The sequence below is a fragment of the Aethalodelphis obliquidens genome, unplaced genomic scaffold (genome assembly GCF_003676395.1).
Source record: "Aethalodelphis obliquidens isolate GAN/ISIS:26980383/991018 unplaced genomic scaffold, ASM367639v1 scaffold44, whole genome shotgun sequence".
Lineage (NCBI taxonomy): Eukaryota > Metazoa > Chordata > Mammalia > Artiodactyla > Delphinidae > Aethalodelphis > Aethalodelphis obliquidens.
In genome coordinates this window covers 7,425,332-7,450,400 of record NW_020837988.1, presented here as the reverse complement: position 1 = coordinate 7,450,400, position 25,069 = coordinate 7,425,332, and the positions used below count along the sequence as shown (strand labels likewise).

The window sequence follows — 25,069 nt, the reverse complement described above, 5'->3', positions numbered from 1 at the left end:
AGGCGCTGCTGCGGCCGCCTCTTTCAGGTCTTAGGAGCCGCGGCGGCGACGGCGGCTTGGGGGAAGATGGCGGCGACCTGGTGGCGAGTCGCGTTGTACGGGAGTCGGAGGTGGCGGGGCTTCAGCACCTCAGGTGAGGGCTCTTGGAGGTCTCCGTATAGCCGAACCCTGGGGATCAAGACAGCTCCCGCCCCCGACCTCCGTGGGGCCGGGCCGGGGCCGGCCTGACGTCCCGCTCTCTGCCCGCAGCCGCCCTGAGCCGCCGGACCGCTCCTCTGGGGCCCATGCCCAACGAGGTCATCGACGTGAGCAACCTGGAGCGGCTGAAGAAGTACCGCAGCTTCGACCGCTACCGGCGCCGGGCGGAGCAGGAGGCTCGGGACCCGCACTGGTGGCGGACCTACCGGGAGCATTTCGGAGAGGAGTCAGGTGCGGGGCGACCGGAGCTGGGCGGTGACCCCGTCGCCTTGGGACTCGGGGGCGCCCCGCCGGCGTCCTCCCCGAGCTTGGGGGAGGGGGCCTGCCAGCGGTCCCGTGCGCACCGGTGGCGATTTAGTCCCACCAGGATTTTTCACACCTTTCGGTCCCCCTACTTTGGAACATTCCCTTCTCTCATTATTAGAGTTCCACCTTGGATATTTCTACACCTAAAGCCCTTTCCTGACCAGCTGCCCACGGCCCAGTTCCGGGTTAGAACGCCCCTCTCTGCTCCTACAATACTGTTCATGTAGCCTTGGCCACACCGTATCCTGACTCTTTTCGCTGCCTCCCTCCCAGTTCATGAGCTCCCTAAGGGTGGGGATCCTGCCTGTCTTGACCACCATTGGATCCTTGCACCCGCACAGTGCTTGGCACGTAAGTGTGCAATACTTTGCTGAATTAAATTGAAAGCCCTGGGCAAGGTGACTCAGGGACCCTGCTCCTGAGAGACTGACTACACTTAAGGAGTTTGTTCTTTGGAAAGCGTTTATAAAGGCATTTTAATGATGGTTAAGGGCACACGTGTGGAATCTTACTTAAACCCAAGTCAGTCTCTTGGGAGTGACTTCCCTGAGGTTCAGTTTCCTCAACTATAAAATAAAACGATTGTGTCTGTGTCACAAGATCGTTGTGAGGATTAAAGGATACAGTTAATCGGAATTCTTAGACTAATGTCACTCTTGATGTGGGCTCAGTGTCTGTTTCTTATTGTCATAGTCTAACGTAAATGGGAAAGGGTGCTGGATTGAAAGTTTTCTAGGGTCTTGCTCCTCAGAGTGTGTTCTGGGAACAGCAGCATGGGCATTACCTAGGAGCTTGTTAGGAATGCAGAGTCTCAGGCCCCACGCTAACTTGCTGATTCAGAATCTGAATTTAAACAAGTTTCCCAGGTGACTTGTGTGGTTTTGTGCATTAAGTGTGAGAAGTGCTTCTTTCCTTCTAGCTTCAGCTCTGAATTCTGCCAGGTACACAGGTGCGAGTCCATGGCCAGCTGTGAACAGGCTTGAAGGTGATCCCAAGTATAATTGGGATGGCCATCCGCCTCGATTTCCCATGACCGAGACAGATGATGTAACCTGGTTTAGGGATCAGTCTCAAGTTGTATCCAATTTGCTTAGCAACTGGACCCTGTTCATGTCTGTGAAGCTGACTACACAGTATATTTTAGTTTTGTGAATTAAATGGTAAGCTTTAGCAGCAGAGCTTGCCCAGTGAAAGGAAAGGTATGGACAGGCAGCTTAACCAAGACCTGATCCTACTTTCTCTAATACCCCTTCCCTCCCCAGATCCCAAAGACAAGATTGACATTGGGTTGCCTGCACCTAAGGTCTGCCGGACCCAACAGCTGTTGGAGCGGAAGCGGGTCCTCCAGGCACTGCGGGCCAATGTGGAGGAGGAACGGGCCGCTCGCCTCCGCACAGGTAAGCCTTCCCAGGGGAGAGGGTCCTGGGTGTGTCCCTGCCCTGACCCTAAATCCCAGCTGGCATCATTCCTTCCCAGCACGCATCCCACTGGAGGCAGTGAGGGCTGAGTGGGAGAGGACCTGTGGCCCCTACCACAAGCAGCGTCTGGCTGAACACTACGGCCTCTATCGAGACCTGTTCCACGGGGCCACCTTCGTGCCCCGAGTCCCCCTGCATGTGGCCTACGCTATAGGCGAGGACGACTTGGTGCCTGTGTACTACGGCAATGAGGTCACTCCAACTGAGGTAACTGCTGGCCTGTGCCCCTCCCCACCCTGTGTACACAGACATATCCCACCATGGGGCCACAGACAACAACTCCTTTTTGAAAGCATTTATAGAGGCAGTTTTTATGGTGGTTAAGGACACAAGCACGGCATCTGTGTAGACTGATCTGGGGTCTTCTTGTTCTCTGTCTCCTCTTTTTGATTTCCTGATAAACAACACCATGATACAGTAATTACAAAGAAGAGGATGTAAAGTGAAAGGAAAAGAAGCCGCATCTTGGCATACTGCTGTGACTGACCCTCTGTCTTCAGAGTGCCCTCCTAGCCCCTGGTCCTTGGCCTTCTTGTGGTTCAGATCTCGGGATAGTCAACTCTGTAGAGTTCTATAAGTCTATAAGTCTCTGTTTGCCCACCTGCCTCTCAAGGGGCTGTCACGGGCATTTGTTTCAGAATGGACTCTTCTTTCTCCAAGGTTTCTCAGGCTCCTGACCTCCAGAACGAAGGTCTGTTTAGAACAGCTTGTCCATCCCTGATGGGGTGACAGCTCCATCGTTCTTTCCCCACCAGGCTGCCCAGGCCCCGGAGGTGACCTATAAGGCAGACGAGGGCTCCATGTGGACACTGCTGCTCACCAACTTGGGTAGGTGTCTGGGGCTCACTGGGACTCCTGCCTCCTTCACCTCCCGGGAGCCAGGGCCCTGGGGAGCTGGGGGAGGGGCCAGATGGAAAGCTCCAGCCCCAGCTCCTTCCAAGGGAGGAGGTGGGAAGGGGCGGCAGTTCCCGCAGTCAGTGGGGTGTGTTTATGTGCAGATGGACACCTGCTGGAACCGGATGCCGAGTATTTGCACTGGCTGGTGTGAGTACCTGGGGTAGGGGAATGGGTCGGAAGCGTTCCAGGAGGCCCTGGCACCCTGGAAAGATCTGCACCTGAATTTCAGTCGTGGCTCCACCATGGACTAACCACCATCTCCCATCCCTGGAGGTGGTTCGTCACCTCTGCTTCCTGAGGGTGTCAGGGGCCCTGTGATCCAGTGGCTGAAGACAGGTGCAGAAGGAAAGCAGGCAGCAGTGGGCCTTGGCCTCTCCCACAGGCCTCCTGGTCTCCCTGAACTCCTTTCCTTACCTGTAAAACGAGGATGATGCCACCACGTGCCTTAGCCACCCTGAGGGGCTCTGTGACAATCAAATGGGAAAGGAGTCCAGGAGAGGCCTCTGGTACCTGTGGGCTACCTCTTGTTTTCTCGGTGGCCTTTGGTTCTGAGCACCAGGCCAAGGGGAGGAGGTCAGGCATTTTTATTCAACTGCAGTTGTAACAGGACCCTCTGGGGAGTTGTAACTGCCTGTGTAACAGGACCCTCTGGGGAGTTGTACCTGGGGCAGGTACAGCGGCCATCCCAGTGCCAGGCTGGGCAAACACTCCCTGACAAACCTAGAGGCTTTGGGAAACCGGGAGAGAAACAGCCCAAGGTCGCATGGCTCTCCAGCGTGCACGGCTGTGGCATCCCCACAGCTCCCCAGGGCCAGTCAACGGGCTGCTTGACCTAGCTCTCATCTTGACAGTTCCTGGGGCCCTTGTCGGCCTCTGAGCCCCTACTGTTCCCTCCACAAGTTTGCAGTCCATCCGAGGGTTTACAGAGCTCTACTTCCTACTTGATTGTACAATAGAGATCATTTTAGGGTCTCTCTTCCCGGGGAGGTATATCAGTCTCTAGGGAGCACACGGGTGGGGATGTTCCTGCTGCCACCTCCCGCGAGTGGTAATTAACAGATGCTTTTTCTCCCACCAGAACCAACATCCCAGGCAACAGGGTGGCTGAAGGACAGGAGACGTGTCCCTACCTGCCCCCCTTCCCTGCCCGAGGCTCCGGCTTCCACCGCTTTGCCTTTCTGCTCTTCAAGCAGGACAAGCCAATCGACTTCTCTGGGGACACCCGGCCCTCACCCTGGTAATCTGTGCCCCTCCCCCACACACAGCTACCCCCAGCCTCAGGCCAGCTTCCCAGCAGTGGTCAGTCTTTCTCAGTTCTCTCTCGTAACTTGAGCTGTGCTAGGCAGACCCTAAGGGGCTTCTCAGCATTGCCTGTGGGGCTCTGGTGCCCCCTTCCCCACTCTCTAATGCTCCGCTCTTCCTCCAGCTACCAGCTTGCCCAGCGGACCTTCCACACTTTTGATTTCTACAAGAAACACCAAGATGCCATGACTCCAGCTGGCCTGGCCTTCTTCCAGTGCCGCTGGGATGACTCGGTCACCCACATCTTCCACCAGCTCCTGGGTAAGGGCAGAGTGGGCTGGAGGAGGGGGCGGCTGGCCTGAGCTCACAGACCTCTCCTGACTTGCCAGGAGGAGCGCCTGTCAGGAGAGGGCCACCAGCAGGCGTGCCACTCCTGGGGTGGGCTGGCTGGGTGGTGCCAGCCTGGGCAGTCCCACCTGGCAGACGCGAGAGGGGCTCAGGCCAGCAGCAGTCCACACACACGCCCCTTCACTCTTCTTGCAGACATGCGAGAGCCTGTGTTTGAGTTTATGCGGCCGCCCCCTTATCACCCTAAGCAGAAGCGCTTCCCCCACCGGCAGCCCCTGCGCTACCTGGACCGGTACAGAGACAGTCACGAACCCACCTATGGCATCTACTGAGTGGCTGGAGTGCCACCCCCCTCAGAGAGTGGACTGGGCCTCTCAGGCCACCCTGTCAGGCTCCACAGGCGGGAGCAATAGAGACACAGTGCCAAGGGGGGCAAGCATTGGGGTTCTCCGGCCTGCCTGAGGCAGCCCCTCTGCTGCCCTCCCAGCAGGCCCAGTGAAGAAGGCTGGGGAGTTGGGGGTATGAATATATTGATTTTTGCTGTAGCTGGTCTGGGTCTGTGTTCTGGGAGCAGCCAGAATGCCCCCTGGTGGGACTCTTGCTTTATGGGTGGGAAGAAGGCTGCCTCCCACCCCAGGAGGTGACCCCTCACCTCTGTTTCCTGAGGGTGTCAGAGGCCCTGCGATCCACTGGCTGAAGACGGGTGCAGAAGAAAAGCAGGCAGGGGACCCTGGCTGCTCCCACAGGCCTCTTGAAAGAAATTTGCCAGCCCTGGGCATTGGCCCCTTGCCGGCTGTTCACAGGCTCCTGGCCTCCAGATGCTTTGAATAAGAAGCCTTGTCAGGTGGGGCAAAGGCAGGTCTCAGAGATCTCTGGGCACGCCCCCTGCTCAGGACCCAGAAAGCTCCCGAGTGCTTGCTGGATGGTTAGGGTATTTCTCCTCTCTAAAGGCAGAGACTGCCTAGTAGCCAGTCAGGAGATCAATGCACCTTGTCCAGCAAGAGAAACTTCACATACTGTCACCCAGAAGACAATACGCTTGCTGTATCAAAGGGAGAGGACGCCCCGCCTCAAAATTAGGCCAGCTCCTTTGGAAAGAAAGAGTTAACCCTCCTCCAGCTCACGCTGGCCCAGCACACACTGCCCCCAGGGCAGGTGGGTTAGCAGTCAGGATCCTTCTGTGCTCAGCTGCAGGGGAACCACCTCTCTAAAAAGTGAGGTTCCAGAACAGTTGGGACCTGCAGACAAGGAACTCTCCCCAGCAGAGGGCTGACACCCAGAGGGGCTTCCAAGTGCAGGTTAAGCTTGCTTTAGTTTCCATTAAAGGGGGTAGGAAGGAACCACTGTTTTTTGGTCTCTGTCTCTTGGTAACCAGAAATTTCCACCTCACTGTTTGCTTTAAAAGAACCGAAATTAGGCATAACCTAGAGAAGGGAGACACCCTAATCCGGCAAGTGCCTGAAATTCAGCTCAAGGAAAAAGTGCAGCAGGGCCCCTCGGGTCAGGAGAGAGCATTTAATGAGCACTAGCTGTGTGCCCCATGCTCATTGCCAGGCATTCCCATGTGCGGTCCTGTTCCATTTAATCGCCAAAACCCCTGGGAGGTAGATAACAACAGCCCTTGTTGTTGTTAGTAGTATTTGCATGAGATTTTCAGATTAGGGGCTCAGAAGAGGTTCTGGTGGTGGCCCTCAGCCAGGAGGAGGCCAGGAGGCCCGATGGGTTTCCCAAGCCTCTTGTGTCCAGATTCCCGGCACGGGAGCTGCTGGACTGAGGATCTAGGGAAGCAGGATGGAGGTCCCAGAGAGAGCTGGACCCCAACTCCCAGTTTCGGGTGGTAAAAGGCAGGCAGGGGTGGCTCGGAGTTGACAGGGGCCGAGCACCGGAATGGGAAGCCAATCCCGCAGCCGTCGGCGCAGGGTGGAGCGAGCGCACTGGGAGTGGCGGCTGGTCGGGGCGGAAGAAGGGCTGTCAAGTTCGTCTTCCCAGGCGGGTCCTGGCTCCGCCCGCCGCACCTACACCCGGGCGCCGGCGGTCCCTTTAAGAGGCCCCGGCCTTCCGCCCGTGCGTCTGGGGCCGCCCGCCGCCGCCATGGCCGCGCCGTGGCTGGAGGACAGGCTGACCTGTGCCATCTGCCTGGGCCTCTACCGGGACCCGGTGACGCTTTTCTGCGGCCACAACTTCTGCAGGGCCTGTATCCAGGACTGGTTGGGCCGCAGCGAGAAGGTGTGCCCCGAGTGCCGGGAGCCCTTCCCCGACAGCGCCGAGCTGCGCCGCAACGTGGCTCTGAGCGGCGTGCTGGAGGATCTGCGCGTCCGGCCGGCGCCCGAACCCGGCCCCGGCGCGTGCTGCCCCCGGCACGGGAGGCCGCTCGAGCTTTTCTGCCGCACCGAGGGCCTCTGCGTGTGCAGCGTGTGCACCGTGCGCGAGTGTCGCCTCCACGAGCGGACGCTGCTGGACGCCGAGCGCCGAGAGCGCGAGGTGACCCTCGGGGGACCCCGCCCTGCTCTCTGCGCCCGGGCGGGGCTGGCAGCTTCAGCAGCTTCGCTTGGTCCTGTTTTTATTCTGGTTTGAAAGGAGGTGGTGGTCAGAAAACAGATGCTTGGAATAGAGATGTTAGAGCTGGTGACGGGTCCAGGGTGAAGTTACAGGGGTGAGTGGCCGAGATGGAATGAGGAGGTCAAGGAGCCCAGAGCCAGAATGTGGAGGATAATCCCTGTGGCTGCTGAAGGCACAGAGTAAGGACAGGGTGTTACTGCTTGTGGGACCAAAGACCTTGCACTAAGCATCGAAGTTTGCAGTGGAGGGCAGCAACAGGGAGAGAGGGGGGAACAGGTGGTACAGCCAGCGGCAGATGCACTGCAGGAGCTAGAATTTGGCTAGGGAGAGGGGAAGTGACGCTGGGGTGTGAGGGGCTGGATGTGTGCCCTTGGGGGAGAGTCAGGGTGAACCAGAAAAGTCTGCCCTGCCCCCTCCTAGTTCAGCATGTTTTACCGTGCCGGAGGCGGTGAGGCCTGAACAGAGGCACAAGTGTTGCACTTAGGAAGACCTGATTACTTTGACCAAGTTGTCAACTTCTCTGACCTGTGAATCGGGGATAATATCAGTCCTTCCATCAAAGTGTTGCTGGGACAAGAAGAATCAAGACAGGCTCTTGACCTGGTACAGGGAACCAAATCCTAGCAGATGCGCAGTCCTGAACTACGAGAGTATAGCATTTTGATCCTCGAGGAGACCAGACAGGTCACAACCAAATAGGGGTGCCCCCTTCCCCCTCATGTCCAAAGCTGGGCCTGAGGACTGGCCAGGCATTTGGAAGAACCCAACTCATACCTGCGGTGCACTGCCCACCTGTCAAAAAACTTCGGTGCTTTGGGTCGTCGCCCCTTCCCCTCAAGGCCGCGTAAGCTCCCATTTATTGACTGGGGGTAGTGGGGGGCTACTCCGCCCCAGGTTGCTCGTCTTCAGCCCAAGGCCTCTGCACCACCCTGCTCCGGGTGGGGAAGGGGCCTTGTCCAGGCCTCCCTGGGACTCTGACCCAATTCTCCCGGGGCACACACCAAGGCTGATGCTCTGCGTGCTGGCCTCACCTGGGGTGGCATGAGGAGGGGATGCCCAGCATCTGCAGGTGTTTTGACTGGCTGAGGGGGGAACTTCACAGCCGATCCTGGACCCCTCTTGTTACTTGTCCCCCGGTGGGCACCACAGGCCCAGCTGAGAGCCACACTGGAGGTCACCCAGCAGCAGGCCACCCAGGCTGAGAGCCAGCTACAGGAGCTGCAGCAGCGAAGCAGCCAGATCCAGGTATGAGGCCTGTCTGCTCCACGCCCCCCACGTCCTCATGCCGTGTCCTTCGAGCAGCCACTGGCCGGTCCCTGGGATACCGGGCAGTAGGTGTAAGCTGCCTTGAAAATGCCTCCTGGCAGCAGGAAAGGAAGGGCTGAACAGAGGGAGAGATTCCAGGGACCATGGCTCCCCACATTCCCACCCCTCAGGCCAGCGGGCAGCCCAGGGACTTGGCTGCCCTCGACTTCTCCTGTGCCCACCCAGAGCTCAGCCTGCACCCTGACCTCCGTGATCTCTGGCAAGTTCAACCGCCTGCTGCAGGCCCTGGAGATGCAGCGGGACTTGGCCCTGAGGAACATCGAGGTGGCCAAGACACAGGCGCTGGAACAGGCCCGGGACGAGAAACAGCGACTGCAGGGCCACCTGGAGGCCTTGTCTTGCTGTGACCACAGGATTCGCAACCTCCTGGAGCAGTTGGACGACCGGACCTTCCTCCAGGTACCAGGCCTTGGGGCGGCAGGGTGGGGACCGGGGTGCCTGCCCCTCGTGCTCTGGCTTACTGCAGCTGTCCCCGGGGCTCAGGAATCACAGCTCCTGGCGCCCCCAGGCCCGCTCGGGCCACTGACTCTCCCGCACTGGGACGAAGATCAGCAGCTGGGCGGCCTGAAGGAGTCCCTGAGCCAGCTGTGTGCCCTCCTCCTGGAAGAGGGGGGCCACCCCGGAGCACCAGCCGAGGCTGCTGACTTTGGCTCCATGGGTAAGGCTGACCCCAGATCTCTCTCCACCCCTCTGGGCCCAGCTGTTCTTCCCACTGGGGTGGTAATGGAGTCAGGGCCCAGCCCCCATGAGCTCCCCTCCAGGTCACTCCCCTAAAACACTGCTTTGCCCCCTAGAGGCCCCGGGTCCCCCGGCACCAGTCGCGAGCCTCGTCTGTCCACTGAGGAGGAAACTCTGGCAGAGTAAGAAGGCCCATCGCATGTGTGTGTGCACCTGTGTGAGCGTGTGCGTGTGAGTGCGCTGTGTGTACACGTGGGTCTGTGCGTGTGCACGGCACGTGCTATGACTGCTCTGTACAGGAAGTCTGTTTCCCTCCCCTCCCTGGGGCTAGCCTCGCCCCTCTGCACACCTGTTGCAGGATGCACACCTCTTACACGTGCAGCCCGTGTAGAGTTTAAGGAGATTCTGGGCACACAAATCTGGGACTGATCACAGTTCTTCCACTTTACGAAGTTAGGTGACCTTTCTGAACCTCCGTTTTCTCATCTGTGAAACAAGGCTGATGGAAGGTTCCACCTCAGGGGTTGCATGGAGGGTCGGATGCTGAGATGATGTCCACGTTAACTCAGCTTGCAGTCGCCCCGGCAGATGTCTGGCGATCCGCCCGTGGACCTTCAGTTGCTGTCTCTCCCCTCTGGGGACAGGATGGTGGCCAGGCACAGGCACCCTTGCCCGCTCACCTTCCGTCCATCTCTGCCCAACAGATTATCGCAACCTGACCTTCGACCCCATCAGCGCCAACCGTCACTTCTACCTGTCTCAGCAGGACCGGCAGGTAAAGCACTGTCGCAAGCCCCGGGGCCCAGATGGGCCAGGCAGCTTCGAGCTCTGGCAAGTGCAGTGTGCCCAGAGCTTCCAGGCCGGGCAGCACTACTGGGAGGTACGTGTGTCCAACCACTCGGTGACGCTGGGCGTTGCCTACTCAGAACTAACGAGGCGCAAGCTGGGGCCCCACACGGACAACATCGGCCGTGGGCCCAGCTCCTGGGGGCTCTGCATTCAGGAGGACAGCACCCAGGCCTGGCACAACGGGGAGGCCCGGCGCCTCCCGGGGGTATCAGGGCGGCTCCTGGGCATGGATTTGGACCTGACCTCTGGCTGCCTCACCTTCTACAGCCTGGAGCCCGAGACCCAACACTTGTATACCTTTCATGCCATCTTCTCCCGGCCCCTCCACCCCGTTTTCTGGCTCCTCGAGGGTAGGACCCTGACCCTGTGCCATCGGCCCGAGGCCAAGCTCCCTCCAGGGCTCCAGGAAGAGGCCTCAGGGCTCAGCTGAGGAAGGCACGGGATGGAGCTCAGGGTCAGGACCGGGTGCCACCAGGCCTGTGGGCCCAAGAACTGCCCCAGCCCCTGGCCTGGGGGCCTGAGGCCACAGCTCTAACGGGACCAGTTGGTGGCCAGAAGACCGAGTCAGGACCAGGCTGGGCCACTTGGAGAGAGAGGTGGGTGGAGCCTCCAAACTGGAGTTTACTTTTCCAGCCTCTCTGAACGGGACGGGGGCTAAAGGAAGTAAAATGGGAGCCCAGTTCTAGGCACTGCCTGGACCTCAGAGGCTAGTGCAGTGCCCAGGGCTCCTGGTCCTTCAGGAGAGCGAGTGTGGTGCGGGACACACCACAGGGTGGGACAGACAAAATCATACATGCAACAGCCCCAGAGGAAAAAACGATTCCTAGAGGAAATCTTGGGAAAATTGATATTTACCTTTTCCCTCCTCATCTTTATCTCTTTTCTTTTTGTTATTTTCCTTAACATTTCGTATAGTTTGGTCTTTTTTTCTTTTACTTTGTACATCCTTGTGATCGTATTCTATAAACAATTGTGTTTTCTGCGTGTTTTACTTAACAAGCATTTTTCACATTGTTATAAACCTTTCTCTGAATGACTACAGTATAGACAGTCATTCTAATGACAAAGACAAATTCTAATCAGAATTTGTTTACCCATTATTGGACATTCAAAACGTTTTATTTGAGGGCTCTAAAAATATGGCCGTGATGACTGTTTTTGAACAGGAAGCTTTGGCCATATTTATTGTTACGTACGTAGGCTACATTTCCTAAAGAGGAATTGCTCAACAGAGAAACAATGAACACTTGAAGATTTTTTATTTTTATACAAAGGACCAAAATAAAGAAACCTTGAGTCAGACCAGCTAGTGCCCCTGCCCCCCCCATCCCACCAGGCAAGTTGTTGTGGCAGAGCCTCAGCTGCCATCTTCCCCACCTTATCCCCAGCGGGGGTGTGGGGATTAAGCACAGTCATTCGTGTAGGTGCCAGCACACTGCCAACTCCTTTTATTTTGGTTTTTGCTCTTTGGAACATGTTTCTGCGAAGATCCTTGTACATGTTTTTGCTTGTGTTTCTGGAAGTGAGGGTGCTGGGCCATAGGGGAGCAGTAGTTTTGTGCTTGAAATGTTCCACTTCTTGATCTGGGTGGCGGTTCCAAGGGTGTTTGCTTTATAACTTTTCCCGCTGCACACACATGTTTTATGTACTCACGTGTAAGTATCTGACAATAAAAGTTTTATTAAAGTATAACACATACTCCAAAAGTTACATAATATTTTTATATAAAGTGTACCTCCCTCCCCACATGGTAACCTGGCCTCAGCCGCTGCCACAGTCGCAGACTCCATCTTGTGGCCTCACTCCTCAGCCGTTTGGCTCTCTGTTCAAGGGCAGGGCCAGGCCTCTGATTGGTGCAGCCTGGGCAAGGAGCTTCCGGTAAGATTCCTAAGGTGGGGAGGTCCCCAAACATGGGAAGGAGGTTGTGACACTGGACAGCCCAACAGTGTGACAGCTGGGTTAACAGCAGGAGCTGAAAGGCCGGGCAGGGCAGGATGCAGGACTGAGCTGGCCAGGTAGCCATCATCACTGGCTGTCCCGGCGCACAGATTCTAACTGTCCCTCTTGATCCCAGAGCCCCAGCACCTGACACAAGTGTCCAGCCAGCCGAGCCCATGTTCTGAAAGGGGCAGAGAAAGGAAGAACAGCCCCCTTTCTGCTTCCATGGTGGGGAGTGCCTTGGGTCATTTATTCTGTGGATTTACTTTTTTATTGGGTTGTTAGTCCTTTCCGTGTTGCCCTGTGGGAAGGTTCTATATTGTGATCATTAACCTTTGTTTACATATAACACTACTGCCATTTTTCTTTCTTTTTTTTTTTTTTTTTTGCCGTGATGCTTGTGGGATCTTAGTTCCCCAACTGGGGATTGAACCTGGGCCCCCGCAGTGCAAGCGCTGAGTCCTAACCACTGGACCACCAGGGAAGTCCCTATTTTTATAGAGTGGTATGGAGAAGTGCTTCCCAAGTAGGTCTGGAGGCAAGCATTGACAAATCTCCTGGACAGCTACTTCAGATTAAATTCGCTGGGTCCTCCGGATTCTAACAGGACTCTCTGCCTCCTCTCCAGGAAAAATGCCTTGGTGTAGAGGGAGAAAGAAGCATGGGCTTTGGGGTGTAACTTTTACAAAGAGGACACATTTGATGAGCCTAGGGGTGTTGCCAGCATCTCTGCCCCACTCCTCACGGTTTCTGGGTGTCTGTGAGGCAGAATCAGCAGGGTGGGCACAGGGACAGAAAAAGAGCAGGGGAGGGTGGGAGAGATTTTAAAAGACAGGGGCCTCTGGGCCAGTGGAGTTGGAGGGAGTTGGATTGGAGGCCAGAGAGGGGAGTGGTAAAGAGAATAAGAGGCTGCTTTTGCCCAGGCAGTAAGGGATGGAAGGGAGCAGCGTGGTGACAGTAGGAAATGTGGCTTCAAGTAACAAGGGGCTGGAAGCTAGAAGACAATGGAGCCAGGCCATTGAGACTCTGAGGGGGAAAGATTTCCATTTAGAATTCCATACACGGGACTTCCCTGATGGTCCAGTGGTTGAGAATCTGCCTTCCAATGCAGGGGACACGGGTTCAATCCCTTGTCGGGGAACTAAGATCCCACATGCCACGGGGCAACTAAGCCCGCGCACCACAACTGCTGAGCCCACATGCTCTGGAGCCCGCGCACCACAACCAAAGATCCCGCATGCCACAAGAAAGACCCGACGCAGCCATAAATAAATAAATAAATATTAGAATTCCACACGCAGCCAAACTGTCAATCATGGGCAAAGCCTGAACCAAGACATTTGCAGACACTTCCGCATCCATTCCCAGGAAGCCCCCAGAGCACCCACTTTTCAAAAATGAAAGAAATCAGTGAAGGGAAAGGGAGACCTGGGATCCAAGCAACAGGGAGCTCAACACTAAGGAGAAGCGATAAAGAATCAAAATTTCCAGAAATACGAGCACAGACATTCACGTATTCAAGGCTTATAAGCACGTGCTTTAGAGACGAGGAGGTAAGTGCTGGAAGAGACGGTTAAGAGTTGAACCTGGTTGTCCACGGGAGCAAGAATCTGGAGGAGGTAGGACATGGGACTGCCAGTTTTTGTTATAAGCCTGATTAAATTGTTTAGTTTTTAGATACTCCTAAATATAGTACTTTGAAATAAACAAGTGTTTTAAAGCACGTCAGTAGCATAAAGAAGACGTGCTACTGTGGGACATGTCTTGGATCCCATTTCCATTTTTTTTCAGAGATGCAAGCAAAGCCAGGCGTGGCTTGCTAAGTGCTATCATTTGCTCAACTGCTTTTGCTTGTTTGTTTTTGTTTCTGTTTGACTTTTTTGTTGTTTTTTTTTTTTGGTAAGCAGTACTGCAGCCAGACAAGGTCATTTATGATATGAGGTTTAGGATTACTTTCAGGTTGCACCTTCTGGGTTTAAATTCCACCTCCTCCACAGGACTAGTTATGTGACCTCTGGCAAGATATGTAACCTATTGGAATTCTATTTCCCCTCCTTCGTGACAGTCCTGGCAAGGGCAGAGTGAGATGCAGGCATGAGCAGAGTGTCAGTTGCCCTTTCCCCTTAAGAGCCAAGTCATTTCAAGAATAATGAATATATTGGGCAACTTAAAGCTACCGTAATGGAAATGAAGTGTCAAAATGCAGCCACCCTGGCAAATCACATCTCCAAGCTTTCCTGAGGGAGCACATCTTCCTGAACAGGCTGTGGGGTGGGGAGCAGAGGGCTGGCTGGGCCTCATCCCTGAGCACCCCCAAACCTGAGTGGCACCCTTCTTTCCCCTCCAGAGCCAGGCGGGTCTGTGGTCTCAGCAAGCCCAGGCATCCTCGCTGCCAGGCTGCCGAGCAGGGTGGCGCTGATGCCTGAGCCTCTGAACTGTTGCTGGGTCTCGGCAAACAAGGGACCGTCCAGATCAAGTGCTCCTGGTGGAAACCAACTTATGGAACTCATTACCTGCCTTCCTGCCAAACTAGGCACACCCAGCCTGGGTCCCTCTGCTGCTCTGCCCAGAAGATCTTTTCCCACCCTAGTTTCTGCATGCCTGAGCCCTAGCAGTCTGTGAATGCCCAGCTCAAATGCTACTTCCTCCATGCAGACCTTCATGGTTTCCTGCCCTCCCCCCACTTCCCACAAATCCCCCAGGAGTGGATCCCACCTCTCTTAATACGTAATAGATCTTAGTTTTCTTCTCTCTTTCCAGGAGGCTCTGCATAGCATCTTTCTAAATTAGACTTTTTTTTTTTTTTTCTTGGCCGTGCTGCAGGATCTTAGCTCCCCAACCAGGGATTGAACCCAGGCCATGGCAATGAAACTGCCACGTCCTAACCACTGGACTGCCAGGGAATTCTCCCTAAATTAGACATTTTTAACCCGGGGTCTTAGGGGGGAAATCCTCTTTATTTTCACTGTCCTCTAACAGATACTTAGCATTTCTATTACAAATGGAGAAAACACACTGCAGTGATATTAGCAACAGCTGTGACTTGTCACCAATAGAAATTACAGATTTTTTTCAAAAAATACCTAGAGACAAATTACAACGAAAATACGATAATCTAAAACCTATGGGATGCAACAAAAGCAGTTCTAGGAGGGAAATTTATAGCAATACAAGCCTACCTCAAGTAACAAGAAAAATCTCAAATAAACAATCTAAACTTACACCTAAAGGAACTAGAGAAAGAAGAACAAACAAAACCCAAAGTTAGCAGAAGGAAAGAAATCATAAAGATCAGAGCAGAAATAAATAGAAACAAAGAAAACAATAGCAAAGATCAATAAACCTAAAACCTGGTTCTTTGAGAAGATAAACAAAATTGAAAAACCATTAGCCAGACTCATCAAGGAAAAGAGGGAGAGGACTCAAATAAAATTAGAAATGAAAAAGGAGAAGTTACGACACTGCAGAAATACAAAACATCATAAGAGACTACTACAAGCAACTCTATGCCAATAAAATGGACAACCTGGAAGAAATGGACAAATTCTTAGAGAGGTATAACCTTCCAAGACTGAACAGGAAGAAATAGAAAATATGAACAGACCAATCACAAGTAATTAAATTGAAACTGTGATTAAAAATCTTCCAACAAACAAAAACTCCAGGACCAGATGGCTTCACAGGTGAATTCTATCAAACATTTAGAGAAGAGCTAACAGCTATCCTTCTCAAACTCTTCCAAAAAATTGCAGAGGAAGGAGCACTCCCAAACTCATTCTATGAGGCCACCATCACCCTGATACCAAAACCAGACAAAGATACTACAAAAAAAGAAAATTACGGGCTTCCCTGGTGGCACAGTGGTTGAGAGTCTGCCTGCCAATGCAGGGGACATGGGTTCATGCCCTGGTCTGGGAAGATCCCACATGCCATGGAGTGGGGCCCGTGAGACATGGCCGCTGAGCCTGTGCGTCCAGAGCCTGTGCTCCGCAACAGGAGAGGCCACAACAGTGAGAGGCCTGCGTACCGCAAAAAAAAAAAAAAAAGAAAATTACAGACCAATATCATTGATGAATATAGATGCAAAAATCCTCAACAAAATACTAGCAAACGGAATCCAACAACACATTAAAAGGATTGTACACCATGATAAAGTGGGATTTATCCCAGGGATGCAAGGATTCTTCAATATATGCAAATCAATCAATGTGATACACCTTATTAACAAATTGAAGAAGAAAAACCATATGATCATCTCAATAGATGCAGAAAAAGCTTTTGACAAAATTCAACACCAATTTATGATAAAAACTCTCCAGAAAGTGGGCATAGAGGGAAACTACCTCAACATAATAAAGGCCATATATGACAAACCCACAGCAAACATCATTCTCAATGGTGAAAAACTGAAAGCATTTCCTCTCAGATCAGGAAAAAGACAAGGATGTCCACTCTCACCACTATTATTCAACATAGTTTTGGAAGTCCTAGCCACAGCAATCAGAGAAGAAAAAGAAATAAAAGGAATACAAATTGGAAAAGAAGAAGTAAAACAGTCACTGTTTGCAGATGACATGATACTATACATAGAGAATCCTAAAGATGCTACCAGAAAACTACTAGAGCTAATCAATGAATTTGGTAAAGTTGCAGTATACAAAATTAATGTACAGAAATCTCTTGCATTCCTATACACTAATGATGAAAAATCTGAAAGAGAAATTAAGGAAACACTCCCATTTACCATTGCAACAAAAAGAATAAAATACCCAGGAATAAACCTACCTAGGGAGACAAAAGACCTGTATGCAGAAAACTATAAGACACTAATGAAAGAAATTAAAGATGATACCAACAGATGGAGAGATATACCATGCTCTTGGATTGGAAGAATCAATATTGTGAAAATGACTATACTACCCAAAGCAATCTACAAACTCAATGCAATCCCTATCAAATTACAAATGGCATTTTTTATGGAACTAGAACACAACATCTTAGAATTTGTATGGAGACACAAAAGACCCCGAATAGCCAAAGCAGTCTTGAGGGAAAAAAACGGAGGTGGAGGAATCAGACTCCCTGACTTCAGACTATACTACAAAGCTACAGTAATCAAGACAATATGGTACTGGCACAAAAACAGAACTATAGATCAATGGAACAGGATAGAAAGCCCAGAGATAAACCCACACACCTATGGTCAACTAATCTATGACAAAGGAGGCAAGGATTTACAATGGAGAAAAGACAGTCTCTTCAATACGTGGTGCTGGGAAAACTGGACAGCTATGTGTAAAAGAATGAAATTAGAACACTCCTTAATACCATACAGAAAAATAAACTCAAAATAGATTCGAGACCTAAATGTAAGACCAGACACTATAAAACTCTTAGAGGAAAACATAGGAAGAACATTCTTTGACATAAATCACAGCAAGATCTTTTTTGATCCACCTCCTAGAGTAATGGAAATAAAAACAAAAATAAACAAATGGGACCTAATGAAAACTTCAAAGCTTTTGCACAGCAAAGGAAACCATAAACAAGACGAAAAGACAACCCTCAGAATGGGAGAAAATATTTGCAAATGAATCAACAGACAAAGGATTAATCTCCAAAATATATAAACAGCTCATGCAGCTCAATATTAAAGAAACAAACAACCCAATCCAAAAATGGGCAGAAGACCTAAATAGACACTTCTCCAAAGAAGACATACAGATGGCCAAGAAGTACATGAAAAGCTGCTCAACATCACTAATTATTCGAGAAATGCAAATCAAAACTACAATGAGGTATCACCTCACACCAGTTAGAATGGGTATCATCAGAAAATCTACAAACAACAAATGTTGGAGAGGGTGTGGAGAAAAGGGAACCCTCTTGCACTGTTGGTGGGAATGTAAATTGATACAGCCACTATGGAGGTTCCTTAAAAAACTAAAAATAGAATTACCATATGATCCAGCAATCCCACTACTGGGCATATATACCCAGAGAAAACCATAATTCAAAAAGACACATGCATCCCAGTGTTCATTGCAGCACTATTTACAATAGCCAGGTCATGGAAGCAACCTAAATGCCCATCGACAGAAGAATGGATAAAGAAGATGTGGTACATATGTACAATGGAATATTACTCAGCCATAAAAAGGAACAAAATTGAGTCATTTGTTGAGACGTGGATGGATCTAGAGACTGTCATACAGAGTGAAGTAAGTCAGAAAGAGAAAAACAAATATCGTATATTAACGCATGTTTGTGGAACCTAGGAAAATGGTACAGATGAACCGGTTTGCAGGGCAGAAATTGAGACACAGATGTCGAGAACAAACATATGGACACCAAGGGGGGAAGTGGCGGGGGGTGGGGATGAATTGGGAGATTGGATTGACATGTATACACTAATATGTGTAAAATAGATAACTAATAAGAACCTTCTGCATAAAAACTAAATAAAATTAAATTAAAAAAAAACTTACAGATTTTTCATTGCACATTACAGAGGTGACAGAGAACTTGAAATATGTTTACATTCATCACTATTTCAAAAATACAGTAATTCTTAGGCCTCCATCAGATCTTGTTATTTGTTCTTGTGTTAAAGAAACACATATATTACTTTATCACAAATTTCTTTCTTTGTATTTTGAACCTGTATTTCAATGTAATTGGTTGCCATGGAATCTTCTGCATTTTATTTTGTGCATTTAAAAGCATTATTCTGGAAAGGCTTCTGAGACTACACCAGGCTTCAAGAGGGCCCCCTGGCAGAGCAAGAAAGGCTAATCCCCACCTCTAGGTGGATCAATCCTCTCCACCACTTTATTCCTTCCACTTTGGCCTCTCATCAGCAGAAGTCTGCAGGCCTGGGGGTAGGAAGCATTGCCCCAATTAGCTATATTCCATAATTTATTCAAATTGCCTTAGTTTCCCCCTAACATCCTTTTTCTCTCTCAGGAACACGTCCAGAATACACATTACATTTAGTTATCATGTCTCCTTGGGCTTCTCTTGGCTGTGACAATTTTTCAGACTTTCCCTGCTTTTGTTTGATGACCTTGACAGTTTCAAGGGGTTCTGGTCAGGTGCTGTGTAGTCTGTGTCTTATTGGGATTTGTCTAAAGTTTTAGTCATAATTAGAGTGGGATTATGGACTTCTGGGTAGGAAGACCACATCATATCAAGGGTACTTACTGCCGACATGACTTATCACTGTTGACGTTGACCTTGATGTGGTTTTCATCAGGTTTCTCCATTGTAAAGTTACTCTTCTGCTCCCTTTGGAAGAAAGTCACTATGCACCGTCTATACTTAAGGAGTGGGAAGCCATTCTCCACCTTGGAGTATTTACCAAAACTTTTTGGAATTCCTCTGAATGGGAAATTTGTCCATTCTCCCTCATTTATTTATTTATCCAGTCATTTATTTACACCAGCATGAACTCATGGATGTTTATTTTATACTTTGGGTTACAACCCAATGCTACTTTTGTTATTTTGTTGCCATTCTATTTTTTTAAATTTAACATTATCGAGGTATAGTTTATGTATAATAAAATGCACCATTTTGAGTGCATAGTTGAAGGAGTCTCAGCAAATGCCTCCACTTGGGGAACCCACATCCCTAGCCCCAGGCACACCACATGAGTGTCGGTGGACCGTAACTGAATTCCCAGGACGTTGGACCTGGAGGATATCAACTTCCCATTTCAAGTTTAGAGAAGCCCAAGTTTCCCACCCGGGTTAAACAGGGGCAAAAACATGCGCATATCAGCAGTTTCCCCCCACCCCCGCCTTCAGCAGCTCAGCAACTTTGCTTAAAGGTGCTGCGGAGGGGTCTGGAGTGCAAAGGTGCCTGCGGAACACAGTGGGGTCACCCAGCCCCTCCTGGCTGGCCACGGGGTGGGGGAGTTTATGGGGGGTCATGGAGGAGTGAACTCCTTCCCTGCTTTCAGCGTGTCCCCCGCATTGCCTTCTCAGCTCTCTGCCCTCTCTCTCTCACAGCCCTTTCGTCCAGGAACCCTTAGGGGTCAGACGGGGCCCAGAGGCCACTCCGCGCTTTCCGGGCTGGGGCTGGGTGTCAGGGCCGGCGGGCGGGCCTGTGGCGCTGGGGGGCGGTCCGAGCCGGGCGGCGGGCGGGGGCCGGATCCTTGGCCTCGGTCCCAGGGGCGGCGCCGCATCGCGAACAGTCCGGGTCCCTCCCAGACGGGAGCAGCACAGGCGGTGCCTCGCGACCGAGGAGCCATGGACGGCAGCGGCCCCTTCAGCTGCCCCATCTGCCTGGAGTCGCTCCGGGAGCCAGTGACGCTGCCCTGCGGCCACAACTTCTGCCTCGCCTGCCTGGGCGCGCTTTGGCCGCACCGCGGCGCGGGTGGCGCCGGCGGGCCAGGAGGCACGGCCCGCTGCCCGCTGTGCCAGGAGCCCTTCCCCGACGGCCTGCAGCTCCGCAAGAACCACACGCTGTCTGAGTTGCTGCAGCTCCGCCAGGGCTCCGGCCCGGGGCCCGGCCCCGGCCCGGCCCGGGCCCCCGACCCGGTGGCGCCCAGTGCGCCGCCCAGTGTGGCGCCCAGTGCGCCGCCCAGCGCCCCGGAGCCGTCGGCTCCCTGTGCGCCGGAGCCGTGGCCGGCGGGCGAAGAGCCGGTGCGCTGCGACGCGTGCCCCGAGGGCGCCGCCCTACCCGCCGCGCTCTCCTGCCTCTCCTGCTTCGCCTCCTTCTGCCCCGCGCACCTAGGCCCGCACGAGCGCAGCCCCGCGCTGCGCGGACACCGCCTGGTGCCGCCGCTGCGCCGGCTGGAGGAGAGCCTGTGCCCGCGCCACCTGCGGCCGCTCGAGCGCTACTGCCGCGCGGAGCGAGTGTGCCTGTGTGAGGCCTGTGCCGCCCAGGAGCACCGGGGCCACGAACTCGTGTCGCTGGAGCAGGAGCGCGCGCTCCAGGAGGTGGGGCGCGGGCGCGGAGGGCGGGCGGGCGACGGGCCTCGCGTGGCGGCCGAGGGCCGGGGACCCCTCACCCTCATCCTTAATTCCCTCCTCTAATCTGAGGATTTTTGCGGTCCCTTCCAGCCCTGACGGCCTCCTCTCGCTGTGGGACATTGCGCTCGGGACAAGAATGGGGGTTGGAGGGACCCAGTGAGAACTCGAAAAAGATGGGCGGGCTGGGGGCCTGAGGCTGGAGCGGGGGCCCTTGGGGGTTTAAACAGCCGGGAACCGGGTTAAGCCCACGTGGTCCCAGGCGGCTGATTTCCGCCGCGCAGCTGCTGCGCCGGCCGGCCGAGCTCCTGCAGATCCCCGTTTGCCTGGGCTGAGGGTTTGGATGGGTGTGGCAGGCGAAAGGAGTGCTGCAGAGGGTGGTCCGAGCACACAGACCGCTCTGTCCAGCTGTTCCGGGGGCCGTGGCGGGAGCATGTACACGCTGCCTGGCCGATTACCTCCGCCCCCAGTTTCCTTTGGCCCCCAGCCCGGTCTTGGCGCCTCTGCCTTGGGATTTTCCGTCTCTCCTGCCTGGCGTGGTGACTCATAAGACCCAGGGGATTTGCCCGGAATCCCTATTTTTCAGGCCTGGGCTGGGGGCACAGACTCTTTGGGGACAATGATGCCCGGGACAGCTGAATGCCATCTTGTGCAGGGCCCCCTCCTCACTCTCTTTCTCTGCCTCTTCCCCGCTGAAGGAAGTTCTCAAATGCATGTGAGCAACACTGAGGACCGTAGATGGCCCTCTACTTGCACCCCAGTCAAAGGGGGGAGGCAGGCAACCCACAGCTGGCCAGCCTGCCCTCTCCCTGGGCATTCGGGAATGGCACCAGCCTGGGCTTGAGGCACCTCTGGCATATCATGGCCACTCCCAGTCCCACCTATACCCAGATACCACTCCCTCCCAGGTCACCCCTCTCCTCCCCCCTTGGTGAGACCTGGGACCCCAGTGCAGGGTTGTGACCTCTGCCAGACCCCATACTCAAGGGTGTCATTCACAGGCCGAGCAGCCCAAAGTCCTGAGCGCTGTGGAGGACCGCATGGACGAGCTGGGCGCGGGCATCGCACAGTCCCGGCGCACGGTGGCCCTCATCAAGGTCCGATCCCATCCTAACCCCCGCCCCCGTTCACTCCTGCAGTATCCTCCTGGCAGTGTGAGCTTTCAGCATGGTACCGTCCACTCTAAAGAAGCCCACGCTCAAGGCATTGCCCGGCTCCAGTGAGCACAAGTGTCTCCCCTGACCTGACATAGATCCAGGGCAGCTGGGGCTGGTGCTTCTGTCCCCCCGAGAGGACAGGGGGGGAAAGTGGGGTATGGGAAGTGATGTTCTTTGCCTTCATCACCGCCACCTCTGTCCTCCTGTGCAGAGTGCAGCCGTGGCAGAGCGGGAAAGGGTGAGCCGGCTGTTTGCCGAGGCTGCAGCCGTCCTGCAGGGGTTTCAGGCAGAGGTGCTGTCCTTCATCGACGAGGGGGAGGCGACCATGCTGGGCCGCTCCCAGGGCGACCTGCGGCGGCAGGAGGGACAGCGCAGCCGGCTCAGCCGGGCCCGCCGCAACCTCGGTCAGGTCCCTGAAGCCGACTCGGTCAGCTTCCTGCAGGTGAGGGCAGCTCTGCATGCCAGAGAGGACGTGGAAGGGGGTAGGCGGGAAGCGGAGGGAGAAGGCAGCGGGTGCCTGGGCTTCAGGGCTGTGCCAGCCCCCTGGCGGCGCCGTGTCACCCCAGCCAGGAGGAGCTGTGGCCAGCAGGGCCTTAATGGGCGTTTGTCTGGCACAGGAGCTCCTGGAGCTCAGGCTGGCCCTGGAGGAGGGGTGCGGCCCTGGGCCCGGGCCCCCAAGGGAGCTCAGCTTCACCAAGTCATCCCAGGCCGTGCAGGTGGTACGAGATGGCCTGGCTTCAGCCTGCACCAGCCAGTGGGAGCAGCTGCAGGGGCTGGGCAGCGACGAGGATGGGCTGCAGAAGCCAGGCACGGAAGGTGGGTGCCCCCCGCAAGTGACTCATCCTTCCCCAGACTCCCCGCACGGGCCCCCAGGCCTGGTGCCCGTTCAGGAGTGGAGGATGGAAACTGCCAGGCTCAGGGTGGGACCCAAAATCCTGCCGATGGCTGGAGCACAAGTCAGCCCCTTTGGCCACAGCCCAGGGGGCAGAGCAGGCCTCTCCTAGACCACCCTCTAGCTTCAGAAGGGCTGAGGCCCAGGGAGGAAGTGGAGCGGGGGCAGAGCCCGAGGACCAGGCATGTGTGTGAACACAGTGTACCATATTTGGGGGTGTGCCTGTCCCCAGGTGGCCTGGGGTGCTGGGAGGAAGGGGGAGGAGGGGAAGTTCAGTCATAGGTTCGGTGGGGGGCGGTCACCTTGCACAGCAGCCCAGCCACGGGCAGCTGGGGAGACCCCCTCTGCACTGTCTCTTCTTCTGCAGCAGATGCTGAGTCCCAGGACCCCGAAAGCGCCAACAGCCTGGAGAGTGAGGCTCCCAGGGATTACTTCCTCAAGTGTAAGTCGACACCTGGGCTCGCCCCACTGCTCATAAGGGGCCCTCCCAAGGCTTCTGGGCTGGGCCCTGGCGCATGAGGTCTTCGATTCCTGTCCCTCATTCATGCAGTGAACTAGGTTAGCTCATGGGGTGCTCCCCAGGGTGGCCTGCTTGCAGAGGGCCAGTTGCAGAGGAGGGGAGAGGCTGTGTTTGGGGAGGTGGGCCCCTAGGGGAGGGACTGTCCCACCTGACCTTGGACCTGAGCCCTGCATCTCTCTCTGTTCCGTGGGAGCAGTTGCGTACATCGTGGACCTGGACAGCGACACGGCAGACAAGTTCCTGCAGCTGTTTGGAACCAAGGGTGTGAAGAGGGTGCTGTGTCCCATCAACTACCCCGAGTCGCCCACCCGCTTCACCCACTGCGAGCAGGTGCTGGGCGAGGGCGCCCTGGACCGGGGCACCTACTACTGGGAGGTGGAGATCATTGAGGGCTGGGTCAGCGTGGGAGTCATGGCTGAAGACTTCTCCCCGCAAGAGCCCTACGACCGGGGCCGGCTTGGACGCAATGCTCACTCCTGCTGCCTGCAGTGGAACGGACGCAGCTTCTCCGTCTGGTTCCACGGGCTGGAGTTGCTCCTGCCCCACCCCTTCTCGCCCACCGTCGGGATCTGCCTGGAATATGCTGACCGAACCCTGGCCTTCTATGCCGTGCGGGATGGCAAGATGAGCCTTCTGCGGAGGCTGAAGACCTCCCGGGCCCGCCGCAGTGGCACCCCAGCCTCCCCGGTTGACCCCTTCCAGAGCCGCCTGGACAGCCACTTTGCGGGGCTCTTCACACACAGGCTCAAGCCCGCCTTCTTCCTGGAGAGCGTGGATGCCCATCTGCAGATCGGGCCCCTCAAGAAGTCCTGCATATCCGTGCTGAAGAGGAGGTGATGCAGGGGGCACGGGGCCTCCTCCCGCTGCAGTCGCAGCTCCTGGGAAGCTTGCTTCTCTGCACCCCTGCTTTGCCCCAGGGAAGACACCAGCCTTGGAGTCCCACACATTCCCCAGGCTTCTCATTTCTAGAGGCCTCCACCTTCCATATACAAGGCCTTCCACCTCTCAGGGAGGAGGCTCCCCAGACCCTGTCCCCCTGCAGGCCTTGTTTCTGGGAGAAGGGTTACCCTGACCCCTCCTCTCCCAGGTTCTTGGGACAGTGCCTGGGACATAGTAGGTGCTCAATAAACAATTGTCGAATGAATGACTCCCTTTTCTACCCTTCTCTCCACCCACCAAGGATTCCCAATACTTCTCATCTTTCAAGAGCAGGTCTTGAAAGGCAGGACAAGGGAACAAGCCCCTAGTCCCAGATTCCTATTGGGAGGGAGAACCCTGGCCCAGGAAGAGGAGGCTGAAATGGGGTGCCTACCCTTCGGGGCACACCTGCTTCCTGGTTCTGGACAGGGAGAGGTAGAGGTGGCTTCTCCCGGAGGGGTCCAGCCCCACAGTCATTCTGGCTGCCCGAGTGTTTGCTCCGGACAGCCTGGTTCCCACCCACTGTTTTCATCCTTGATAGCACAGCCTCGTTCTGGACCTGCCTAATGGTGTTTGTGCCCAGGAGTAAATACAGACGTCACATCCCCAAGAGCAGGGCATAACTCCTGGGCATGGGCAAGAAAGTTTGAGACCTAGAGCTTCTTTCATACACATACCTTCTCAGCCCATGAGAGATGTGGTTGAACTGACCTCCGGGTGCGGCTGGAGCGGAGAACGTCTACGCTAAAATGACCTGTGTCCTCCTTTGGAAGCTGCCTGCCATCTCC

At 54.4% G+C, this 25,069-nt stretch overlaps 3 protein-coding genes across 7 annotated transcripts; all 3 read left to right on the top strand.

Annotated features, from left to right (window-relative positions):
• The first annotated feature begins 2 nt into the window (after positions 1–2).
• On the top strand, positions 3–5,014 carry MRPL38 (mitochondrial ribosomal protein L38). Its single transcript, XM_027080724.1, has 9 exons — positions 3–133; positions 250–429; positions 1,767–1,901; positions 1,981–2,189; positions 2,738–2,810; positions 2,981–3,026; positions 3,958–4,116; positions 4,306–4,442; positions 4,665–5,014. Exons 1-9 carry the CDS (start codon positions 67–69, stop codon positions 4,799–4,801), a joined length of 1,143 nt encoding a protein of 380 aa, XP_026936525.1. The 5' UTR covers positions 3–66; the 3' UTR covers positions 4,802–5,014.
• Positions 5,015–5,139: 125 nt separating this feature from the next.
• TRIM65 (tripartite motif containing 65) lies at positions 5,140–11,579 on the top strand. Of its 2 annotated transcripts, XM_027080722.1 has the most exons (6): positions 5,140–6,950; positions 8,178–8,273; positions 8,520–8,753; positions 8,838–9,012; positions 9,149–9,214; positions 9,737–11,579. In XM_027080722.1, exons 1-6 carry the CDS (start codon positions 6,357–6,359, stop codon positions 10,309–10,311), a joined length of 1,740 nt encoding a protein of 579 aa, XP_026936523.1. In that variant the 5' UTR covers positions 5,140–6,356; the 3' UTR covers positions 10,312–11,579. The 2 variants fall into 2 exon arrangements, with proteins under 2 accessions (XP_026936523.1, XP_026936524.1); XM_027080723.1 differs by lacking the exon at positions 9,149–9,214.
• An 8,435-nt stretch (positions 11,580–20,014) lies between these two features.
• Positions 20,015–24,511, top strand: TRIM47 (tripartite motif containing 47). 4 transcript variants are annotated; one of them, XM_027080717.1, is made up of 6 exons: positions 20,017–20,764; positions 21,796–21,891; positions 22,163–22,393; positions 22,569–22,767; positions 23,214–23,285; positions 23,560–24,511. In XM_027080717.1, exons 1-6 carry the CDS (start codon positions 20,072–20,074, stop codon positions 24,198–24,200), a joined length of 1,932 nt encoding a protein of 643 aa, XP_026936518.1. In that variant the 5' UTR covers positions 20,017–20,071; the 3' UTR covers positions 24,201–24,511. The 4 variants fall into 4 exon arrangements, with proteins under 4 accessions (XP_026936522.1, XP_026936519.1, XP_026936518.1 ...); XM_027080716.1 differs by having other exon boundaries at positions 23,211–23,285; XM_027080721.1 differs by lacking the exon at positions 22,163–22,393 and having other exon boundaries at positions 20,015–20,764; positions 23,211–23,285.
• Positions 24,512–25,069: the final 558 nt, after the last annotated feature.

What these genes read in the sequence shown, in the direction of transcription:
- TRIM65 (XM_027080722.1), top strand. Translation starts at nt 6,357, where the DNA reads ATGGGAAGCCAATCCCGCAGCCGTCGGCGCAGGGTGGAGCGAGCGCAC. An exon ending in ACGACCGGACCTTCCTCCAG is followed by an intron (nt 8,754 to 8,837) that starts GTACCAGGCCTT and finishes CCCGGGGCTCAG; the next exon opens with GAATCACAGCTCCTGGCGCC. An exon ending in TGCTGACTTTGGCTCCATGG is followed by an intron (nt 9,013 to 9,148) that starts GTAAGGCTGACC and finishes TTTGCCCCCTAG; the next exon opens with AGGCCCCGGGTCCCCCGGCA.
- TRIM47 (XM_027080716.1), top strand. Translation starts at nt 20,072, where the DNA reads ATGGACGGCAGCGGCCCCTTCAGCTGCCCCATCTGCCTGGAGTCGCTC. An exon ending in ACTCGGTCAGCTTCCTGCAG is followed by an intron (nt 22,394 to 22,568) that starts GTGAGGGCAGCT and finishes TGTCTGGCACAG; the next exon opens with GAGCTCCTGGAGCTCAGGCT. An exon ending in GCAGAAGCCAGGCACGGAAG is followed by an intron (nt 22,768 to 23,210) that starts GTGGGTGCCCCC and finishes CTTCTTCTGCAG; the next exon opens with CAGATGCTGAGTCCCAGGAC.
- MRPL38 (XM_027080724.1), top strand. Translation starts at nt 67, where the DNA reads ATGGCGGCGACCTGGTGGCGAGTCGCGTTGTACGGGAGTCGGAGGTGG. An exon ending in GGCCGCTCGCCTCCGCACAG is followed by an intron (nt 1,902 to 1,980) that starts GTAAGCCTTCCC and finishes ATTCCTTCCCAG; the next exon opens with CACGCATCCCACTGGAGGCA. An exon ending in GACACCCGGCCCTCACCCTG is followed by an intron (nt 4,117 to 4,305) that starts GTAATCTGTGCC and finishes CTCTTCCTCCAG; the next exon opens with CTACCAGCTTGCCCAGCGGA.